General features: G+C 43.8%; 1 protein-coding gene across 8 annotated transcripts in view; it reads left to right on the top strand.

Annotated features, from left to right (window-relative positions):
• The window catches only part of SMOC1 (SPARC related modular calcium binding 1), a 181,570-nt gene that overhangs the window by 68,690 nt on the left and 89,364 nt on the right, over positions 1–23,516 (top strand). For all 8 annotated transcript variants that reach the window (XR_012159431.2, XM_073348486.2, XM_073348487.2 and 5 more), the window contains exons 4-5: positions 9,318–9,417; positions 18,114–18,161. Coding sequence is in view for 7 of the 8 variants with exons in the window: in XM_073348486.2 (XP_073204587.1) it covers positions 9,318–9,417; positions 18,114–18,161 (148 nt within the window). In the remaining variant the exon portion in view is untranslated. The remainder of the gene's footprint in view (positions 1–9,317; positions 9,418–18,113; positions 18,162–23,516) is intronic.

Consider the following 23,516-nt stretch of genomic DNA (forward strand, 5'->3'; position numbering starts at 1 on the left):
AATACAACTACCTCTTCCCATTTCAACTCTTCCATGTGGGTAAATTATTTCCCATCTGTCAGAAATATAAAGGGAAGGGTAACCAGCTTTCTGTATACAGTGCTATAAAATCCCTCCTGGCCAGAGGCAAAACCCTTTCACCTGTAAAGGGTTAAGAAGCTAAGGTAACCTCACTGGCACCTGACCCAAAATGACCAATAAGGGGACAAGATACTTTCAAATCTGGAGGGGGAGGGAACAAAGGATTGTCTCCGTCTGTGTGATGCTTTTGTCAGGAACAGATCAGAAATGCAAGCCTTCCAACTCTTAAGTTAGTAAGTAATCTAGCTAGAAAATGTTAGATTTTCGTTTGTTTAATGGCTGGTAAAATAAGCTGTGCTGGAGGGAATGTATATTCCTGTTTGTGTCTTTTTGTAACTTAAGGTTTTGCCTAGAGGGATTCTCTATGTTTTGAATCTGATTACCCTGTAAGGTGTTTACCATCCTGATTTTACAGAGGTGATTTTTACCTTTTCTTTAATTAAAATTCTTCTTTTAAGAACCTGATTGATATTTTTTTTCATTATTCTTAAGATCCAAGGGTTTGGGTCTGTGTTCACCAGTACCAACTGGTGAGGATTCTTATCAAGCCTTCCCCAGGAAAGAGTGTGTAGGGCTTGGGGGGGGGGATATTTTGGGGGAAGTGGTCTTTCCCTGTTCTTTGTTTAAAACGCTTGGTGGTGGCAGCATATGGTTCAAGCCCAAGGCAAAGTTTGTACCTTGGGGAAGTTTTTAACCTAAGCTGGTAAGAATAAGCTTAAGGGGTCTTTCATGCAGTCCCCACATCTGTACCCCAGAGTTCAGACTGGGGAAGGAACCTTGACACCATCACAATAGCTGTCAACACTTAACCCAGTGTAGTACAACCAGGCTGATGAAAGGCAAATTTTATTCGCAACACAATATTTGATTTAATTGCATGCGACTGAGCATTAATTCATGTTGGGCAAAGTTGTATGTTACTTTAAAGTAGTTTCTATTTCCAGTATGTTCTTTTTTGTGGTACTATATTTTGTATAAATGCCATTCCTTTTCAAGCTGTATTTAACCTGCTGTGATCTGATCTTCCTAAATACAGACTGTACTGGGTAATCTGTACTTTTTTTTGTGTTTAGTGCCATAGGGCTTGTTGCCATGGGCCCAGGGAGAATTGCATTCTTCATAGTTTTTTTCCAAGCAGGCTTTCCGAAAAGGTGGTTGAGGTTTAAACAGAATCAATCACCGACAAACTAAAGCGAACGCTACTAATCTCATTGCTGCTTTGGGAGCATGTCTGTGTGGCTTTTCATGGCATGTCTCATTTTGTCCTTCCTGCGTCCACTGTCCAAGTTGGACACCTTTACTTGGCAGGTTGGCATTCATGTGGTTGACAGCAATCCCAGAAGAGCAGCATTTTTTTTTCTTCAGTGCATTACTTTACTTGGAGTTTCTTCATTCCAAGAAGCAACTGCTGGCACAGTGGTCTACCAGCCCTGCTGTGGTACAGAGTGTGCTCTTTAAGAAAAGCATATGTGAAGCACTAGATTTAAGTGACCTGAGGCTTGGGAGTTAAGCTGATACTGATTGTCAGGAATGTCTTTTGCTCATGTTAAGCAGGCTCACATTCTAACATTCTCCTATATGACTGATTTGATAGAACTTTCTTTTTTTTTTTTTGTACTGGGGGTCCCCCACAGTAACTTTATTCCTACCAAAACTAGCCAATCTGTCAGGACTTCTGCATATTGCTTGTTCCTTAGAAGGGTGTTATATTATTCCTTTTCCCTAGGGACGTCAAAATATTGGAGCCTAGTTCTGCAAGATACTGATCAACTCATGCAGAGTACTGAATGAGTATCCTCTGCTCCCCAGTGACTTCTGTGGGAGCTGGGGTACCACTGAGCCCACCTGACCCACCAGCCTGGGCTCCCTTTGACTATGCTGCTGTGACAGGCTCTCAAGCCCCTTCCAGCACACCTACAGGTAAAGACACACTCAGCTGCAGCTTCACACAGATGCTGAGATCAGCTCTGCATGGGAAGGCTCAGCTAAGGAACTGCCCAGTTACTTTTTAGTGCACACCCCCCTTTGAAGGGTAAACCCAAAATTATATTGTCTTGTGCTGCACAGGGAACTATACAGTGTAAGCTCATGAAATTCGCCCCTTCCCTCAATGTGGAGGAAGAGATGCAACAATTTTGTGTCCTCAGGATTTCCACACACTGGTTTTTAGACACAATAAAAACACTAACTACAAAAGAGAGATTTTAAGTGATTATAAGGTATAGCAAACAGAACAAAGCAGATTACCTAGCAAAAAATAAATAAATGCAATCTAAGCATAATATACTAAAGAAATTAGATATGTATAAATTCTCACACTAAAGGTTTTTAGGCAGATTGCACAGATTCTTGGAGGCAAGCTGCACTTGCTTGCAGATTAAAACTCCAGGTATTCCTTTCACAGGCTAGAAATCCCTCTAGCCTGGGTACAACCCTTCTTCCCCAATTCCATCCTTGTTTCTCAGGTGTTTCCAAGCATCTCCTTTGGTCGGGGAGTCAGTGAAAAAGAACCACAATGTCACTCCCCTGCCTTAAATAGATTTTGCATATGGCGGGAATCTTTTGTCTCCCAGTTTTAGTTCTCACCCCTTTCAGTGGAAAAACATTAGTATTCTATGATGGAGTCCAGTACCAGGGGACTTGGTCACATGTCTCTGTAGGGCCATAGCAGCCATGACTCAGAGGCTGTTTGTAGTGTCCTCAAGAAAGCTTCCCAGTGGGAGAAGAATTTTATCAGGCCTATTGTTCTTCCTAATGGCCCTTCACAGCCAACCATATAGACTGATTGCATTCTGTCTAGTGGGCATTTCCCAGGTGAAAACGCATTTGAAATAGATGCATAGACATGATTTCTAACTTCAGATACCAAAATGATATATGCATACAAATAGGATAATCCTATTCAGTGAAACCTTTTCAATGATATCTTACATGACCTATCTTGTATAAAATACATCATAGTTATGCCATAATCATATCTATATTTATAACACTGCTGTAAAGAATAAGTCACACGTGCCTCCTAGTGAAAGACTTGAGTTCAATCTATTCCGTTCACCCAAGAGAAGGTTAAAGGTGATTTTGATACCTGTCTTCAAGTACGTACATAGGGGAGGATTTCTAATGATAGGTAGCTCTCTAATGTAGCCGAAAAAGACATAATGAGATCCAGTGATGGGAAACTGAAGCTTGATGATGATCAGACCAGAAATCAGGTGCAATGTTTTTAAAGTGAATAACAATTGAAACCACTTACCTAGGATGTGGTGGATTTTCCATCACTTGAAGGCTTTAAATAGAGACTGGATGCCTTTCTAAAAGGAATGCTATAGCTCAAACAGAAGTTATGGTCTTGATGAAATTTTTGGATGAGGTTATATGGCCTGCATTATTCAGAAGGTTAGACTAGATCTAATGCTCCTTTCTGGCTTTAGTAATCTATGAATCACTTCAGACCAGTGCTATCTGATGTGGGGGACCTCCAACGTGCGCGCAGACCAGCAGCTGATGGCTTGCAGACCGACACCGGTCCGCAGACCACCACTTTGAGTAGCACTGCTTTAGGCCATCTTAATAGCTGTTTTTACAGTATCTGTTAGCTGCATCTGAATAAAACTGGACCTGGCACCATGTGTACACCACGTGTATAGAGTAGCTCCATTGTACATTCTCTGCCTCATGCTCTGAAGGCTACAGTTTTCTTTTCTTGTGGAAATGTTTTTCTGAATGTAAAAGGAATGTTTTTCTTGCCCCTCTACCCCGCCCCTCTTTTATTATTGAAGGAGTCAGGAAATGTTTTGTTTTTTGTTTCTAATCTGCTATTGGATATGAAGCAGCTATCAAACGCCATGTCTGAAGTCTGAACATTGTTGTGTGGTGTGTGTTGTTGTGCAATGTTGCTCTGAGCTGTTCCAACTCCATATTAGGCACCCTAATGCTGCTTCTAAGAAACTTCTCTTTTCCCTAACCACAAAAAGACTGGGTTGAAGCTAGCCCAAAACTACTTTTCAGCCCCCAATATCTACTTCACACATGCACATGCGACTGACTCCCTTCCCATTTCCAGTTTATCTTGTGGAAAACAACCCCTTGATTCTTTTTTTGGTCAAATCCATTGTAAAGGGGTGATCCAGCCAGCTTGTTAAAAATTTTTTGGAATGGTTCAGAATCTCATTCTGGCAACTCCAGTGTAGCACTGAAGAGATCTCAACAATAGCTTCATTCTCCAGACAAGAATTAAGAGGCAGAGAAGCCTGCCAGTGACTACAGTTTTAATGTTTTCATATTCTAATGAATTTGACAAGGGCAGGAATTTATTCATGGGGCCAGTGGCTGGAGTGTTAGCTTCTGTTTGATTTCACACATTGTACTGGGGGGTGTGAGGGGGTGGGAAGGAAGATAGAGGGAGCCACTATAGCACTTTTTAATTAATTTGGGTAACAGGGATAAAGCAATTTTTGTTGGGTGCATCCTTCCTGCTTTTCATTCTTCAGTCAAGACATAATGGAGATGGCATATCCCTTACTCCCGAAGAATAGAAATTGCTTCCTCTTGCCTAATCACTGTCAGGTAAGAGCAGGCTTCCTTTTTTAAAGTTAATGTGTAGTACATAGCATAGTTCTGAATCTGTAAAGGCCTTGTTGGGTTCAGTCTCTTCCCCTCAGTCATTCCATATCCTCATATATGCTCAGGGTTTATAACTTAATGTTCAGCTGTCAGCCAGACAGATTCACAATGGGTTCTGAAAGTCCAGCTGTATCTGACTCCTACGTCTTCACCAGTAATGAAGATTCTGGCTGGAACTTAACTAACAATTTTGTTGCCAATGCATAAGACTGAACAAGATCCATTGCTGTCCCCAATAACTGATTTTCAAGGCTGAGGGGAGCCAAAAGGAGCTGAACTTAATGCTTCCAATAAAAGTGGATGATCCTGAACATTTATAGGAAGGCAACACCCAAATTCAATTCTGCATTTTCACAAGAAGCCGATTTGTGGTGTAAGGTTGGTCTTTTTTTGGGAAACGTTTTATTAAGGCAAAGTTACCAGAACATGTTAATGCTTTTTCTGACTGATCATTGTTGTGTAGTCTGGCCATTGTGCAGCGTGAGGGACAGTTATGGGTGAATCACAAAGCTGTGGATTGGATTTAAGTAAGCATCAAAAATTCAGATACCAATTGGAAAGCACACAACTGTGTGGAAAGCTCCAAGAACTATCAAAATTCCTGAGAAGCAGGAGCTAGGTAAAAATTTCTAACCATCACCTAGTTTGATTTGGGGGAAACTAACCTCAGAAACTTTAACTTTTCCAGTTACCTGCCATTAGAAATCGTGCTGGACCATCAGTTTTCCTACCTTCCCTATAAATACTGAACATAGAAATATACGGTGAGAATGAGATGGGTTAGATTCTTCCAGGCTCATAATTGCACTCTTTGGGTGCTGGCCAGCTATTGTTCTGACCCCTAAACATTCTGTGGTCAAGTCTAATGTCCTGGACCTTAATCTCCCAATGTTATGGTTTTATAGAAAAGCTAGTTTAGGTAAGTTTGAGGTTTCTAAAATGTCTTTTTTGTTCTTAATTTCCTGGGCAGTTGTCTGATCCCCATGTGTGAGGAGGTAAGAGGGGCATAGATGAGCCCAGTATCAGCTAGTGTGAGCCATTGAGCATGGCATAGTCTCAGTGCAACAGCAGGAAGCTATCCAGGGTGCAGTGATGGAGGAGCAGTGTGGTGCAGTGTTGCCAACCCTTGAGATTTTTATCACCAGTCTCATGACGCATTGTGGTGTACTTCAAGCCCTGGCTTCTAGAGATGTGATTACGTGAGGCTTTCAGCTTGCTTTTTTTAACGAAAGTTTCCAGCCCTCATGATTGTGGAGAAAAGCTTGAAAATGTGACCCCAGGGTCTCAAATTCAAATAGAAGGCAAAGAATGAACCAACTTATTTTTAATCTCATGATGTTTGGGGGCCTGACTTATGATTTTTTGAATATTTGTAGTTGGCCATACTGCTCTGTAACAACATCAAACAGCACATCTTCCAGCAGGAGGAGCCCTCCACCATCCTGACCTCTCTGGAAAAGAAGGAAGGAGGCCAAAAATGAAAGGGGGAGGGAATTGGGACTAATAATGGGAACAAGGGGAACAGCCTAGTCGATATGATGGTGCTTCCTTTTCATGGATGGGGCAGTTGACAAGGCTACACATGGGGGGGGGGGGGGCCCTGTTCTTTCTTTTCCTGAGCTCAAGTAGGGCCTGAGCCAAAGCCTGTTCAAGTCAATTGGTCTCCATTGAGGTCAATGGGCTTTGGATCAGGCCCTAATTTATGCGTGTGGCCTGGCTCATGGACACTAAACTACCTGACTTTACAGTACAGATGGATGATTACAAAAAATAGAATCAGTTTAAAAGTTTCATAATTTACTTTTAAAATATCCTCTAATGAATGTGACACCTATAGGGGCTGAATGATTGCGTGGCATGAAGGAGTTTTATCAGCTCATTTGGGCATAACTCACCCTTGGATAATTCAGTCACCCCAAATTTATGCCAATAAACAGTTTATACAACACCATTATATATTCAGTATTTTTGTGTGAGTTCCAATAAAACAAAACCACCCACTTAAGTGTCTTTCTAAACTCTCTGGCTTAAGGAATACTGTGTGATCTAAATTACACTTGCAACAGCATATAAGATGCACTGTACTTCACAGAAAACATTGCATGTGCAAATTTTTTTTTATATATAATAAAAATATAGCGTGTGCCATTGAAGCAAACACTTAGCACAAAATGTTAAACACCTTGCAGCTGTACGTTCTGAATGGAGGAACCGCATGTCAATGCCGTGGTGTATACTGCCCATTTCTGAAATAATATCTCAGCAGGATATTACATTGCAAAAGAAAATGTCCTTGTCCGTAACGTAATGCCCTTTGGGCAAAAAGAATTAGAATCTCAGTAACTCTTCTAATCCTTGGGCAAGATTTTACTGCTGGTGATCTTGACACCAGCACAATTTAGTGTGTTTTCATGTGTCTTTATGTTTATTTTTGGTAGTCATGTGTTTCACATGAAGTACATTGAAAAACAAACAGTTCCTTTATACTTCAACATTTTACTCTGGTGCAAGCATTCCACTAATTAGAGTGACTAACAAGAATCATTACTAAGTGATGAATGGTTCATTACTCAAATGTGCCATAAATGTAATCTGCAATCCATTCTATGATGTATCGGGAGGGAGTAAAAGTGAAAGTGTGCAAATGGCAATAACAGTGACTAGAAACGTGTGTGCATGTACTTACTGTTGGTTTTGACCACAAGATGTGGGTTTGGCTTGAGGCAAAATGATTGCCTTGTAAGTTAGTATAACCCAAGACACACACACGCAGCGCTAGGTTTATACTTGCTCTTAGATCACATTTTATGTGAAATATGCAAAGCCTTTTAAAAGCTGCTCATAGGGTCTGACCAAACTTCGTTACTTCAGGAAATTGGGTCTAGCTATTGGACAAAGACTACAAATGCCCTAGGTCTGAAGTGGTCCCTAAAGAAGGAAGGGCAATAGTGGGTCAGTGCCACTATCCTGCCTGACACAGAGGACTGATGGGAACTTGGTTTAGAAGGCTTGAAAAAGAGATGGACAGACCAAGCCCAGCAGTTCTTACGCTGTTCTCATTGCAGAACAGAGTCTAAGGAGTCTTCTCTAAGTTTACAGTGGTGTACTGTGAATACATGCCCACCACTAAGGTACTGGAAGTACTGCTACGCAAACCCAGCCAGCGTTGAAAGTGTGTGGTTGGAGTTCAAGTGCTGTCTTTTTAGTGCAATGCAAACAGCTTAGTATTAACACAACCACTTGAGTAGTGGGGGCTTTTGTTTGTCTATAACGTGAAGTGGGAAAAAGTGTGACTGTCAGCCTGCTGCTGACTACTTCATGAACATCTGGAATGGCTTAGTTTAATGTGCTGCCACCTGACCATAGACCCACACTGACATTGCTAGGGATACCACCCTGGTAGCTTTGACTGTTTACCTGAAGCCTTTGAGTATTTATTTAAAATCCGTGGGCATAATCAAAATATGCTTGCATTTGTGTGTGCCTATCTGCTGAGCTGGAATGCTAATGTGTGGTAAATGGAGAGTGTTCAAACTCGCCTGTAGAAGTGGCAATATCAAAACCAGGCCTATATTATACTACTTTGTCCAGTGACTGGAAAATCTATTGTGCTCACAAACATCTGCCACTCAGTGTGGTGTTGGGCCTCGGGATTGTGGTGGCAGGGATTGGGGAAGCCTTTATTGAACCAGCATGTAATTGAGACTGATAGTACGAATACCAATCATATCAGTTTATATGTATGGAGAATGGTAAGTAAAATGGTGGCATGAATAAATATGAACCAAAAGACTGTCCAGAGTGAGGTGTAATGCTACACACCATAGATAAAATGTAAAAGATGGCTAAGGGGAGATATGATTGAGGTCTATAAAATCATGACTGGTATAGAGAAAGTAGATAAGGAAGTGTTTACTCCTTTTCGTAACACAAGAACTAGCGGTTACCAAATGAAATTAATAGGCAGCAGGTTTAAAACAAATAGAAGTATTTCTTCACACAACACAGTCAACCTGTGGAACTCCTTGCCAGAGGATGTTGTGAAGGCCAAGACGATAACTGGGTTTAAAAAAAAAACAAAACCCTAGATAAATTCATGGAGGATAGGTCCATCAACGGCTATTAGCCAGGATGGGTAGGAACGGTGTCCCTAGCCTGTTTGCCAGAAGCTGGGAATGAGTGACAGGATGGATCACTTGATTACCTATTCTGTTCATTCCTTCTGGGGCACCTGGCCAGTCGGAAGACAGGATACTGGGCTAGATGGACCTTTGGTCTGACCCGGTAGGGCTGTTATGTTTTCAGAGGAGATTCTGCCAGTTGCTTCAAGCCCTGATCTAGAGACTGGCTAACTGGTTGGTTAGAATAAAGGAGAAGAACTTTTCTTTAGCCAAACAAAGTACCACCATTTTCCAAACCAGTGTCTGCCAAAACTGAAAAAGCATTTTTTATTCACAATCTCCCATGCTGAAGGGATGGGCCTCCCAAGCTGAGGTTCGCTTTTAAGGTGCTGGATAAGCAAGAATGCACAAAAACTAAGGTAGGAGGGCATTGTGGAGGATACTTTGAGAAATGAAGTGTCAGTCATTGCTCTTTCCTTTCCCAAACAGGTGCAATGCCATACCTACACCGGATACTGTTGGTGTGTCACTCCCGATGGCAAACCCATCAGCGGCTCTTCTGTACAGAATAAAACTCCTGTATGTTCAGGTACTGTGGCGTGGGATTAAATAAGCATTTATTTGATTTAAAATATTGGTAGAAGAGAAGGGGTGGGGGAGCAACTTTACCAATTTACCAAACTTAAGTTGCAGCTGTGCCCACTACTCCCGATCAGTTGTGTGCACCCTAGCCATATGGCAACTTGTGTTCCCAATCTCTCTCTCATGGTTGTGGCAGCTCCATGGTTGATTGGAATGCAGACATGCAGTGAAAGATGTACAGAAGATGGTAAGGTAGGGGAAGGGGAACCGCAACCTGGAATCCAGGGATGGGCTATTTTTTTTACTTAACTATACTTCAGAGGATTTATGGGAGTGTTTAAAGAATGGGGCAATACATTTAAAGTATGGTAGACATGGTAAGTTCTTTGTGGGAAGTAAAGCTCACTGCTATTCAATTAGTGCAGAAGGTCAAGATAAAGTTAGAGCCTCTCTCAAGAGCTTCACCATAGCTTCGTAACACAATGAGCACAACTTTCAAGGGGTGAACTACTTTCACTCCTCCAGTTTACTGACATGGTGACCCCTTTTGGTGTACATGGCTGCTGCTCCACTTCTAGCAGCCCTCTTGCATGGGTGTCCAGGTTTAACACGACTTTTTACTCCAAGGGAAAAAAAGTGAGTGGCTTGCAGCAATGCCTGGAAACACTGTAAAACGAGCTTCATCCCAGCCATTCAAAGCACCATCAGCTCTACACTTGTCTCTGGAGGGATGATCCCTTCAGAGGTGAGGGTGTTCATTCTGCTGGACATTCAATGTTGCTCCAGGAACAGTGTATGAGCATACACGGGGGATGGTGGAGTCTGGAGAAGATGGAGGAGAAAATTTCCTGGCTATGCCACTGAACTAGTGCTGCTCTCCTTTGTATCATGGTTATACTATTGAAAGCTGGCAAACTGGGTGATTTAATGGCATCAAACTCCGACCACTGGGGCAAATGTGAGATAACTAGAGGTAGAGTACGAAGGCAGTAATTCTATTAGCTTGCTGCTGTTAGAGTGCCAGGGAGACTGTGCTCCAGTTTCTGCTATTGTTTACTGTAGCTAGATGGCACACTGTAGGGTGAGAGTCTTGTACTTGAACACTCAGAATTTTAATGCTTTACATTTAAAACTGATTACAGATGATAGCAGACCCTCTAAAGCAAAATACTTCAAATCTTTTAAAGATTTTGGGGAGCTGGTAGATTGGGTCTTTTAATGATGGGGTTGTACATACCCATTTGGCCTTGGTTTTTCCCATCCTAATCTCTGGCTCCATGAGCTGGCAGGTAGTGCACACAGCACCCTGGGATGGGTGGATGGGTGACTGCTTTTGTGTAGTTCATTAGCACCAGCTCTGAATTTGAAAAATTGAGTCCCCATATCATCTCCTCACTAAAAAGTGGATTTGGAAATACTGTTTATGATCAATGTTGTATTATGTTCAGAAGTGCCATATATAAACTCCTCGTACATCTATGGACTTGTGCCTGCCAATATGCACACCCAATGTTTATCTTGAATGTATTCTTCACACTCACCTTGCTGTTTGTCCTTTATTCAGAATAGAACAGAAGTTAAACAGTTTTTTTCCCTCTTATTTGGCGTGATCATGTTAACAGATGGCACGTGGTAGTGAGCGAGCTCGGAGCATTATGCTATAGAATTGGGGAGGTCAAATTTTTGCCCAACCAGGAGTTACACAGATACCTGGCTAAGAACGCTGGAACTTGAGACAACTCTTGATGTTTTACAGTCATGTTGTTTTCACACTTGGAGGGAAATTCTAAATTTTGAATGATCTTCTGTAGAAAATAAAATGCTACAGCAAATTGGCTTTCCTCAGAATATGATCTTCTTTTACATTTTCACTGTATAATTTGGTAGATTGGGTCTTTCTGAGAGTGGGATTTTTTTCTCTTATAATATTCACTTTGTCACCAGGAACTGTTTTTTGTAGGACACTTAAAAGCACAGACCCTGTATTTGTGTTTCCCACTGCTAATTCTAGAACAGCAGATTACTGACTAACTTATTCAGAGAGGACGGGATTCTCCCTTAAAAGGGCCCATACGCTACTTAAGACTTGACCATGAGGCTTGTGTAGGTCCTGCACAAGTCCTTTGCCCTGGGGTAAACTTTACCCATAGAGCTCAGTGATGGGTGAGTGACTGACGCGCACGCGCACACGGAAGAAAAACAGAAATGGCCAAGCTGCATATCTTTAGTTTGGCTATTGAAGGAGTTTTTAGGTACAGGGAGCCAGTGGTGAGCTGGAGCCAGCTCACTAGAACCAGTTGTTAAATTTAGAAGCTCTTTTAGAACCAGTTGTCCCACACGGGACAACTGGTTCTAAAAGGGCTTCTAAATTTAACTGGCCAAAAGTGGTGCCTTAGGCGCCGACTCCCTGGGTGCTCCAGCCCCGGAGCACCCAGGGAGTCAGCGCCTAAGGCGCCACTTTTGATGTGATCAGTGGGGGGGAGCAGCTGCTCCCCCTGCTCCGCCCCCAGCTATGCTCCCCCACCCCTAGGAGTCAGAGGGACCTGCCGGATGCTTCCTGAGAGCTGCCCCACGTAAGCATCTCCGGGACTCCCCTCCTCGCCCCCCGGCAGGTGCCTCTTTCTCTTAGGGGTGGGGTGGGCACCCACTACAGTGGCCCACGAGACCCTCCTGCCCGGTTCTGGGGGCAGTCAGGGGACAGGGGTTGGGGGTGGATGGGGTAGGAGTCCCGGGGGGTGGGCAACGACCCCCTCGTGGGGTGAGGAGGGAACCCATTAAGATTTTGGCAGTTCATCACTGCAGGGAGCACTCTGTTTTCAAATACAAAAGGACCAAATCAAGAGCAGAGCTTTTCCTTCTAACTTTCACACTTCTGAGAGAATTGCCCAAATAGCCATTGTCTCCGATTTACATTTTTAATGTGAAATTATTTGACAGTGCCTCTTTGTAGGGCAAACTAAAGAAATACAGGACGTTCTCTTTCACATGAAGATTAAGTGGTGGGGGGTTTTTTGTGATATTTTTTTTAAACTTTTAAAATTAAATCAGTCCCATATTCAAATTCCTGTCAGGACTAGTTCAGGGTCCTGTTTCCTCAATGACAGCTGGTGACATTCACGGGTGGACTGAGACTGTCTGGGCAAATCCAGGTCCTGTTTAGAGCTTTCCTTCCCAAACATACTGCACCTGCTCAGATTCTTTCCCAGCCACCTGATGCTTTTTTTCGCCCTGACACTTACAAATCTACTCATCCTCTCATATCTCCTCTTTCCAGTGACTTACTGATCCTGCCCCAGATCTCCCTTGGATTTACTCTTGGTTTCTTACTGACTTGCTGTCCCGTTAAGTCCCTTCAAACCACTGGGCCCAAATACTAAGGCCTTGACTACACTATGGAGTTTTGTTGATGCAAGTTTAAGCCAACAATTAAAAAAAACAGTATAATTACATTTGCGTGTGTTCACACCACACTCGGTGCTCTAGTGTTGACAGTGAGAGCAGTGTACTGTGGGTAGCTATCCCACTGGCTACTCGCCATCTTCTGCAGCTAAGAGTTGTGGGAAGGCAGGATGGCTCACAGCGCATTGTGGGGGTGCACTCAATGTCCCATTATGCAGTTCTTTCCATCCCAGCATTTCATGGGCTTCAGACTGCATTTGACAGCATTTTTCAACAGCCCCCTGTTTACTCTGTGCCCACCATCTCTGTCTGAAAGGTTGGATCCTGCACTGCTTTCTACTGTTGTGGTCACTGTTATGAACACATTGCAGCCGGTCATGCGTCCCATATCATGAGCTCCCAATCTGAACAGGAATCCGAGGTGCCTGACCTGCTGTGTGCCTTGAAAAGAAATAACACCACATTACTTTGGGCTTTCACAGAGCAGCTGAACATGGTGGACCATCACTTTTGGGCTCAGGAAACAAGCATTGAGTGGTGGGATCGCATAATTATGCAGGTCTGGGATGGCGAGCAGTGGCCGCAGAACTTTCAGATGTGAAAACTCTGTGCAGAGCTTGCCCCAGCCCAGCAGCACCAGGATATCAAAATGAGAGCTGCCCTGTCAGTGGAGAAGTGCATGGCGTTCACTGTGTGGAAGCTGGGAACTCCAGATTGCTACTAGTCAGTTGCAAATCAGTTTGGAGTCAGGAAGTTGACCATTGAGGCTGTGTTAATGCAAGTGAGCAGGGCCATTAATTAATTGCATCCTGCTACAAAAGACTGTGACTCTTGGCAATGTGTGAGAAATAGCAGATGGCTTTGCAGCAGTGGGATTCCCTAACAGTGGAGGGGCAATAGATACCATGCATATTCCAGTTTTGGCCACGGACTATCTTGCGATGGAGTACATCAATAGAAAGGGATACTTCTCTATGGTATTGCAGCTGCTCGTTGATCACCATGACCATTTCAAGACATCAGTGCAGGGTTGTCTGGGAAAGTGCATGACTCATGCATCTTAAGGAGCACTGGCTTGCACAGAAAGCTCCAAGCAGGGACTTTCTTTCCAGACCAGAAGATTCCAGTGGGGGATGTTGAAATGCTCATCATAGTGATCCTGGGAGACTCAGTGTACCCCTTACTTCCATGGCTTATGAAGCCTTACAACGTAAACCTGGACAGCAGCAAGGAACAATTCAACAATAGGCTGAGCAGGTACAGAATGACCACGGAATGTGCCATTGGCAGATTAAAAGCGTGCTAATGCTGCCTTTATGGCATGTTGGGTCTAATTGAGGAAAACATTCCCATGGTCATAGCAGCCTGATGCATGCTCCATAATGTTTGTGAAGCTAAGGGTGAAAAGTCTTCCCAGGATGAAGTCGGCTGAATTTGAGCAGCCAGATACTAGGGCTATTAGAGGGGCAAAACAGGGGGCTATTCGAATCAGGGAGGCTTTGAGGCAACATTCTGATGATGAAAGACACATTGCTGGTGCTCTACACAGTACTCTTCCATGCTTGATGCCTTGCATGAAAATTATGGTGATTCCTGACTAGGATTTGTAGTCCGCAAATGATCAGACTGCAACTAGGTATTACTATCGGCAGCAACCACCTTGTGTAGAAGACAAATGAAGATTGGTGATCTTTCAGAGAGAGTGTGTTTATTAAATACCAATTAACACACACACAAGGCTTGGTGGGCAGAGCAGTGTAGGCTCTCAGAACTGTGCGTAACTCCAGCTATATTTTGGAAGCTGTCTGAAGGTGTGGAGTGAACAGGATACTGAGATGGTCCGGGAAGTTGCAAGGAATGTGTGGGAGGAGTTTTCGGAGGGCACAGAAAGCAATTCTGTATCAGCTGTGAGGAGGGGAGGGGGAGAGGCAAGCACTCGTGTTCTGCCTGGAGCGTGATTAAGGACTTCAATATCTGTTTGCTCTTCCATCACTTTTATCATCCACTCCTGGCCCTTTACAATGCACTCTTCACTCTCCTTTCTGTCCTGCCTTTCTATTTTAAATTTTTCCTTCAGGGTCTTTCCACTCCCTGTGCTCTTTTCTCCCCTCCCCCCTGACCTATGAGGATTGGAGCACCTCTTGGAATGTGTCGTCCTCGCTCCATCTTGGTTGCGTCCTTATCTGGTGGATGCCCTCCACTGGTGTGCATGGAGTTCCCCTGAAGGCCATATCTGCAGAAGCACAAGAAACAATACACAGAAGCATGATTGCTTTAGTTCACACCAAGCATTGAATCATATAGTTTAAAATATACCTCTTAACATACAAATCACTTTCTCACTGTCCCTTGGCAAGCACACATCTCAACGAAAACCCTAAACATGGCGAGTTCGGCCTGGGTGGGAGTTGGGCGGTCAAGGTGGGACAAAGGGTCTAGGTGGTTGGTTTGTTCTTTATTTAAGGGGATAAGTGCAGGCAAGTGGGGACAATATTGTAAATTCTGCTATCATTTTTCACGGGCAAGGGTCACTGAAGCAGATATCTCACTCCTAAGGGTAAGCAAAGATGCAAGAGTGCATTTCCCGCACGTGTGCGGCTTAAGCCCCAGTCCTTATGCTACTTGCCTATACGCTGCTTTGGTCCCTGCACAAGTGATTGCTGAGTGGCGCGGGAGTTTCCTACAATGGGGGAAGGAACAAAGCAGCTCTGCCAAGGAAACTGTGGCAGAGGATTGCAGAGTACCTCCAGGAAAGTTACCTAGAGTTCTCTCTGAAGGATTCCTCTGAAATCTTGGTGTGTGTTTAAAACACTGCTCTGCCACACTGCTTAGCTGCACAAGGGAATGTGGAGCACACTCAGACACAGCTAGTCTTGTACATGTCTATCCCTTCACCCACTTCTAGAATATTCAAAGCAAAGGACAGCTCTATCTCATGTAACCGAGAAGCATCAACTCAAAAAGATCCCTTACCAGGGCTCTCCTCTCCTGCATCATGCGTGCCACAGATGGACTGCTGGGACTGGCTAGACCCCACCCCTGGAGTGGAATCATAGGACTGGAAGGGACCTTGAGAAGTCCAGTCCCCTGCACTCTTGGCAGGACTAAGTATTATCTAGACCATCCCTGACAGGGTGTTTGTCTAACCTGCTCTTAAAAATCTCCAGTGATGGAAATTCCACAACCTCTCTAGACAATTCATTCCAGTGCTTAACTACTCTGACAGCTAGGAAGTTTTTTCTAGTGTCCAAGCTAAACCTCCCTTGCTGCAATTTAAGCCAATTGCTTCTTGTCCTATCCTCAGAGGTTAAGAACAAGAATTTTTCTCCCTCCTCCTTGTAGCAACCTTTTATGTACTTGAAATCTGTGTCCCCCGTCTCCTGTTTTCCAGAATAAACAAACGCAATTTTTTTTCAATCTTCCCTCATAGGTCATGTTTTCTAGACCTTTAATCGTTGTTGTTCTTCTTCTCTGGACTTTCTCCAATTTATCTACATCCTTCCTGAAATGTGGTGCCCAGAACTGGACACAGTACTCCAGTTGAGGCCTAATCAGCATGGAGTAGAGCAGAAGAATTACTTCTCGTCTCTTGCTTACAACATTCCTGCTAATACTTCCCAGAATCATGTTTGCTTTTTTTCTACAGTGTTGACTCATATTTGACTTGTGGTCCACTATGACCCCCGATCCCTTTCCATTGTGCTCCTTCTGAGGCCACCATTTCCCATTTTGTATGTGTGCAACTGATTTGTTCCTTTCTAAGTGAAGTACTTTGCATTTATCCTTATTGAATTTCATCTTATTTACTTCAGACCATTTTTCCAGTTCCAGATAATTTTGAATTATAATCCTATTCTCCAAAGCACTTGCAGCGCCTCTGTTTGGTATTGTCCACAAACTTTATAAGTGTACTCTGTATGCCGTTATCTAAATCACTGATGAAGATACTGAACGGAACCAGACCTAGAACTGAACGGAACCAGACCTAGAACTGATTTCTGCAGGACCCCACTCATTATGCCCTTCCAAAAGTGGAAAAGAGGTCCTGACTGGCCATGCCCCTGGACGACCCTGCAGTGTGCTCCATGTTGTCCTTCAACTCAACCTCCTAGTCTGCAACTTCATTCTCGGGGTTGAGTCTGCTTTCTGCCACCACCAGCCCCACCAAAGTATACATGGGGCTCTTGGCTGTAGAGGTGGGGTCACCACCAAGAATGGCATCCAGCTTCTTATAGAAGCAGCAGATTTTCAGCACCAGAGCTATGGCTTACCTCCCTTGCCTTCTAGTAAGCTTGCCTCAACTCCTTTTATCTTTGCATGGCACTGCTGTATGTTCTGTTCATAGCCCTTATCCACATGCCAGGAGAAATCTGACCGTAGGGATCAAAGTTTCAATGGCTGGAGTGGAGCTAGGACTGCACAGCCTCCTCCCCCCCCCCGCTCCCCCCGGGCCAGTAGATACAACAACTCAGCGGGAGATCTACTCCAATCGGGAGAACATTTGCCCCATGGAACCACTATGGTCTGCTGGGAAGATGGGATGTAAACTGTCCACACCGAGCAAACAGGAAGTGGAATTTCAAAAATTTCCAGGCCTTTAAAGGGCAGTGGAAGGGACAGATGCCTATGTATCTGGGTGCAGGGCAGTGGAGTTGAAACTGCCGACCAGAGGGCTCATGATGGGCATTGTGGGACCAGTGTTCCCTCTAACTTCTGACAGGTCATATGCACAAAAAATTTCTTCTGTGCAAATTTTTGTGTGCACGGTCTTTCGCTGTGTGCATGGGGTTTAGGATCTGTTTGCACGCACACAGCTTAGAGGGAACAGTGTGCGGGACATCTCCTGGAGGCTGTTTACAGTGACCTAACCAAGCGCAGTGCCTACACTAACACTTTGTCAATATTAACTTCGCTGCAAAAAGCTCTATGCCTCTTGTCGAGGTGGTTTTATTTTGCTGGCAAAGCAGGAGAGTTTTGTCAGCAGAAGGAACATTGTCGTGTGTACACTTCTGCTGTTTTTTGTCGACAAAACTGTGTAGTGTAGACAACGCACAAGAATCTCTTGTTTAATGCAACCCTGATTTGATAGCCTTAATGCATAAAACTGTTCCTTGTGCTGCCTTACGTATTTGCCTGGACTCCTACAGTGGAGTCTTAGAACCCTAGATGGAGTTGCTGGAAGGTAAAAACAACCCCTGGGGATTAGGCTATTGAAGTATATTTGTGTGTATGTGCTATTTGGTGATGCTGCCTCTAAACAAACCATGTCTTTATTTTTTTGTTTTTGTTTTTTTCCCCTTTAAGGTTCAGTAACTGATAAGCCATCGAGCCAGGGTAACTCAGGGCGGAAAGGTGAGTGGAGTTCTGTGTTTCAGTAAAGTGTGTGTTTGATTAAGTTTCCCCAGCCAGACCTCTTGAGACCCGATATAACTTCTGTTTTAAAACAAAGCCCTAGAGAGACTGTCTTGCACTTACTCCAAAAGCATGTGGAATGTGGTGGCATCAAATCCAGTACACTGTCCTCATGGGATAGAACTCCGCTTTTATGAGGCGGTCCAGGTTTTTAGAGTCCCTTGGAGGGGCAACAGATTCAGACTAACCTTCATTTGTTTGCTTTTTCTTTTATTATTAACACTTTTTTATTTATTAAGCTCACCCAGAAAAAAATGCAGTCTAGTGGTGAGAGCACAGGACTAGGAGCCACAAGCAATGATGTGATACTTGTGGCAAGTCACTTAAGGTGAGATTTTTCAAAAGTGTCTGCCAGACAAAACTCCCATTGAATGCAGTGGAAGGAGGCTGAATGCTTGTGAAAATGGCACCCTTAAGCCCTTTGCTGCTGCATGAATTCTTTTGTGGAAATCATTAAACGGAAGAATTCTCTGCCACTCCTTCCTCCCCCTATAGCTCCCTTCTCCATGCTGCATCCTCTGAGCTAAAGACTAGAAATGTCACCTCTACTCCTAAATTGTTATACACATTCCTTGGTTTGTAAAACCAGTTTGAAAAATCTTGAACAGGATAATAGATGCTGATGGGATGGGGTTTGGAGAGCAGTAGGTGTTAATGGGAAATCATTGATTCCCGGCCCCATCCCCACCATACACCCCCCAGTTCAGTGTCATCTTCAGTTTCTCCTTGCTTCAAGAAAATGGCGTGTGGTGGGGATGAAGGCCCCTTTCTTGGAAAAAGCTCCTGCTATGATAGCTGAAGCAGCATTCTGATTTTTTTAGTGTGGGGAGAAACCTTTGATGCTTTAATTCCCAGGAAAATACCTGCCTCAGGGAGGTTAAGAAGTCCAAAAAGCTTTTTTCATGGAAGGCTGTCAAAAGAGTCTCTAAAACCACTTAAAATGTTAAACATTTGCCTTTAGATTGTTGACCTTTATTTGAGGAGGCTTTGGAGAAAGAGGGACTTATTACATTTTTAGTCACATCAATATAAATTTCAAGAATACATTTCTTCTCTCTCCATGTACATTCACCAGCATATATTGCACATGTAGGACATTTCTTAGCAAGATATTATGTCGCTCACCTTGAGGCAGGGGAAAAGTGCATGGAAAATATTTGGCTTTTCTCAGATAAAACAACGCAGAATAATACTGGTCAGCCTGCTTCTTATTTTAGGCAAAGGCATGTTTCTGTAAATGTGTTGAATCTGAAGCCCTGTATAATATGATATATTAATAATGTATGTTCAGATTCCTTGTGGGTCTAGCCTTAAATACAGGTAAATCAAGTTACTGTTTAGAGCATGGATTATCATAGAACCCTTGGAAACTTGCAACTCTGTCCTAGTCTCCTCTGCTGACTGCAGGGCTAGAGTTTGAGGCAGTTGATACCACTCTAATTTCCACTGGGCGGAAGAAGCAATGGGGAGAAAACTTGTGCTCTTTCTTCCCCTTTCATCCCTTTATAGAACCGCTTTGGGGAAGGAGGGAATGAGTGAGTAGGTAGAGGAGGAGACTGTAAATTGAAGGCTAACCCTGCCTGTTAGAATCATGTATCACTTCTCTATGTTGCCTCTGCGGAGCACCGTTGCAAGGATATGCTGTACCTAGCCACATGACCACAGAACCATTTGGAGCTGGAGCTGGCAGTTTAGGGAAAAATCCGATTCCCTCTAGCCCAACATGCCACAGACCCAATATAAGTACCCCAACCTCTCTAACCATACCTCTGTTCCTGCCTGCTTATGCAGGCATGCAACCAACTTCTCCCTTTTCTCCATGTCATTAAGCAAAGGCTTGTACACAATTCTATAGCATCACTAGCTAAGTTATAAGACTCATGAGTGAGTTTTGAGGGTGGGGAAGGGAGATGTCTGTGTGTTCTGGATCAGTTACTTTAGGTCTTATAGAACAAATGTGTTTTCATAGTAGTGCAAGAGAAATCCCTATGTGCCCTTCATTCAAAATCCCAATCTGAAAGGGCCTGTTCTCTTGTAAAGGGGCCATGTCCAGAACAGGCAGAAATGCTTCTACAGGTTAAGGCATTTCTTCCAGTTTTAGTGGCCTGTCCTTGGTTAATCAGGAGGTTAGACTGGATGAATATAATGGTCCCTTCTGGTCATAAACTTAGGGTGGCTTAAAGGAGGTTGCACAACGAAGGGATCCTACCAGACCCCAATGTGACAGTCTTCCCTGGATCCTAGGGATCCTCAGAAAAATAGGGCCTCCTTGGATCAGTCATCCACATTGGGATAGCAGTTGGACCTAGTTAGCAAAACTCCTCCTAGGAGAGCTCAGAGAGCTCCATGGGGGAGATATTGGAGTACTTGGAACTAGAGTTGTGCCAATAACATTTTGTTTTTGTTTCCTGACAGTTCTGAAAAATCAAAGAAAAACTCCAGTTCGGGTGGAACTGAAATAGGAATGTTTGATTAATCGAAGGTGGAAAAGCTTAGTTTCAGGCACTTTTATTTTAAAAACAAAAGAAATGAGGGACTAGTCATAAACCCACCAGCTGTGGTGCCCCAGTGTACCTAATAGTCAAGTGGTTAGGGCGCTCACCTGGGATGTGGGAGGCCCTGGTTTGAATCTCTGCTTGTGGACTCTAGAACCCTGGTCTCCCGCATCCAAGGTGAGTGCCCTAATAGCCAGGCTACTGGCTAATCTTGGGTGGGTGTCTCTCTGCTGTTGCAGCTATTCCACGTCCAGCCCTATGTTTCTATGATTCGAAGATTCTGACATTTCCAAAAGGTATGAGTTTGTTTGGACCAAAATAACTTGCTGAAATAGACACCAATTTGTGAAATGTTTCAGTTGACCTGAATCTTTCTGTGTGCGTGTGAAATAAGTTTTAGCTGTAAAACTTCGCACCGTTCTACTCGGAACACCTGCTCCTGAGCAGGCCAGAGCACTGAGCTCGGATGCAGCAGAACTTGAGGAGCAGCTGGGGTTTGGCTCTGCTGATTGTTCTGAGTAGAGCTGGGTAAAGTTTTTTCGGCTGAAAAAATTTGTTGGGCAAAAAAAAAAAAAATTAGATTCAGATCAGCTGAAACGTTTCACCAATTTTTTCCAACCAAAATAACTTGCCAAAATTGACACTAACACATATACCATTTGGAAATGTCAGAATCCTGGAAATGTAAGGCTGGAAGCAAAGACAAACCCTCTTCTACCTGCAGAGTTCACTCGAGCCAGCCAGCCACGGAGATGAATTCATGAACTAAGCAATGATGCTCTTGTTGGCTTGCATGGTATATTTGGGAAAACTTCATAATGAAAAGGAAAAACAAAACCAAATGTCAATGCCTTTGGTAGGCCAAGAGGTACCTTCTACTCAGCCTAGCCAGACTAATGCTGGACAGCTTATTGGTTTTTTGATAAAGGAATCCCTAGGAAAAGCATAGTCTGCAGCAAGGGTTGCTTTAGCTTTTATAGGCATGAACTTCTGACATTTTAAGATCCACCTTTGTTTGTCTGCAACGCATTGCATGGGTTTAAAATCCATATAGTCCAGTGGATACAATCCAGAGTAAGGCAACTTCTGAGCTGTAAACTTCTCAGAGGGGAGCTTGAAGAGAACATTGTGTCCTTCCCTGAATGACAGGGTTCCTTCAGTGCAGGGTCGAACTCCTAGTTTACTCAGATTCTTATGCCATACCTATCACCGTGCTAGTGGAGGACTAGGATTAAGTCAACTTTAGAAATTTTGTGGAAGAACCGACTAATCACAGAGAACTTTCAGATACTTGAGAGCATCAGCTCAGTCACGTGACCTTGTACGATAAAGAACCAGTCTCCCCAGATTGCTCAGGGCTAGTCTTGTCGTACAGATTTCTGAGCTTTTATGAAGACCTGCTTATACTGTAGCCTTATCAAGTATTTGTGCGGTGGAAGAGCGTGACCCTCTTCCTCCTCCCACCCACAGCACTATACAAAGTGCCTATGCCCCTGTATTATTATTGGGTTGGCCTAGATCAGAGGTTCTCAAACTGGGGGACATGACCCCTCCAAGGTGGTTACATGGGGGTCATGAGCTGTCAGCTCTGTGGGACTGACAGCCCTGAGCCCCCATTAATATTACCCTCCCCCACTTTTAATGTATAAGGTGGGAGGGTCACATTCTCAGGCTTGCTGTGTGAAAGGAGTCACCAATACAAAAAGTTTGAAAACCACTGGTCTAGATGTCTGTGGATTTGTGACCCTTCCTCCTTCATTCTCCAGCAGTTGAAGAGGGAGATAGACATTCTGTTTTCTGCCACCCGTGTGATAAGTTATACTGGTACCTTTATTGGTTACACAGGTGTGCTAGCAATGGGTCCCCACTAGTCCTCTTCCAAGTACAGGGAAGGGCACTCCACTAATTCATTTTCTAAATGAAGAAGGGAAGGTCTTTAATGATGAAGGTATTGAGTGGTGTAATAGGAGGCCTCTTATGAATTGGGCTGGTGGTAGGATCTATACTTTCACCTCTACCTGGGCAAGTGGTAGAGGGTTCCCCAGTACCGTCTCTGCAGAAGGTCTCCAGACCATTTTGTCTGGGTGTGAGTGGGATATCTAGTATCCCTGGGTCTCTTCTTTGATCTCTCCCTATCTGTTCCTCACTCCTGCATGAGCCCTGTACTTGTCACATGGGAAACCCCTTAACTCCAAATCACTAGCACTGTGTCATGAGGAACTTGTCTAAACTGATTTACCCCAGCTGCTTCCTACTCTGCTGAGTTACCTTGATTATCCTAGAAGCTTCATGCTGTCCCTACCATTGTGGGCTCACTACTGTCCCACACTGTGTGAAGTGTTCTGAAAGGCAATGAAATGCACCCTTAGAGCTGACATGATTGGATTTCTTCCCTGCTTGAAGAATGCAGGATGGCCCTTTCAAGGTGAAGGGAAACTGTGGCACAGGTTCAAAACAAAACATGCAAATGAAACAAAATGAAACTTCCTTCTTCCTCCCATGGAATGTCAAGGTCTCAAGAGCTCAATGCACCAGCTTATGCAAACGCCAGCAATGAGCAGTGCCTTTCCTGGTCATTAAGGAGGCTTTAGAAAGCAGACCAGTCAGGAGACAGAGGGTGTGGAAAGCAAACACATGCAGGCTTTGTCACTCTTGATCTCCATACAATCTCTCAATCTGTCTGCTTAGAACTGGCAACAAAATGAGTGAATTAAATAAGAGTGGTGAGGGAAGCTAGAAGGGATAGGGCTTTCAAGTGAAAATGAAAATGTAAGCTGACAGGGTTTCTCCTGGATGTTGT

The sequence above is a fragment of the Lepidochelys kempii genome, chromosome 6, assembly GCF_965140285.1.
Source record: "Lepidochelys kempii isolate rLepKem1 chromosome 6, rLepKem1.hap1, whole genome shotgun sequence".
Lineage (NCBI taxonomy): Eukaryota > Metazoa > Chordata > Testudines > Cheloniidae > Lepidochelys > Lepidochelys kempii.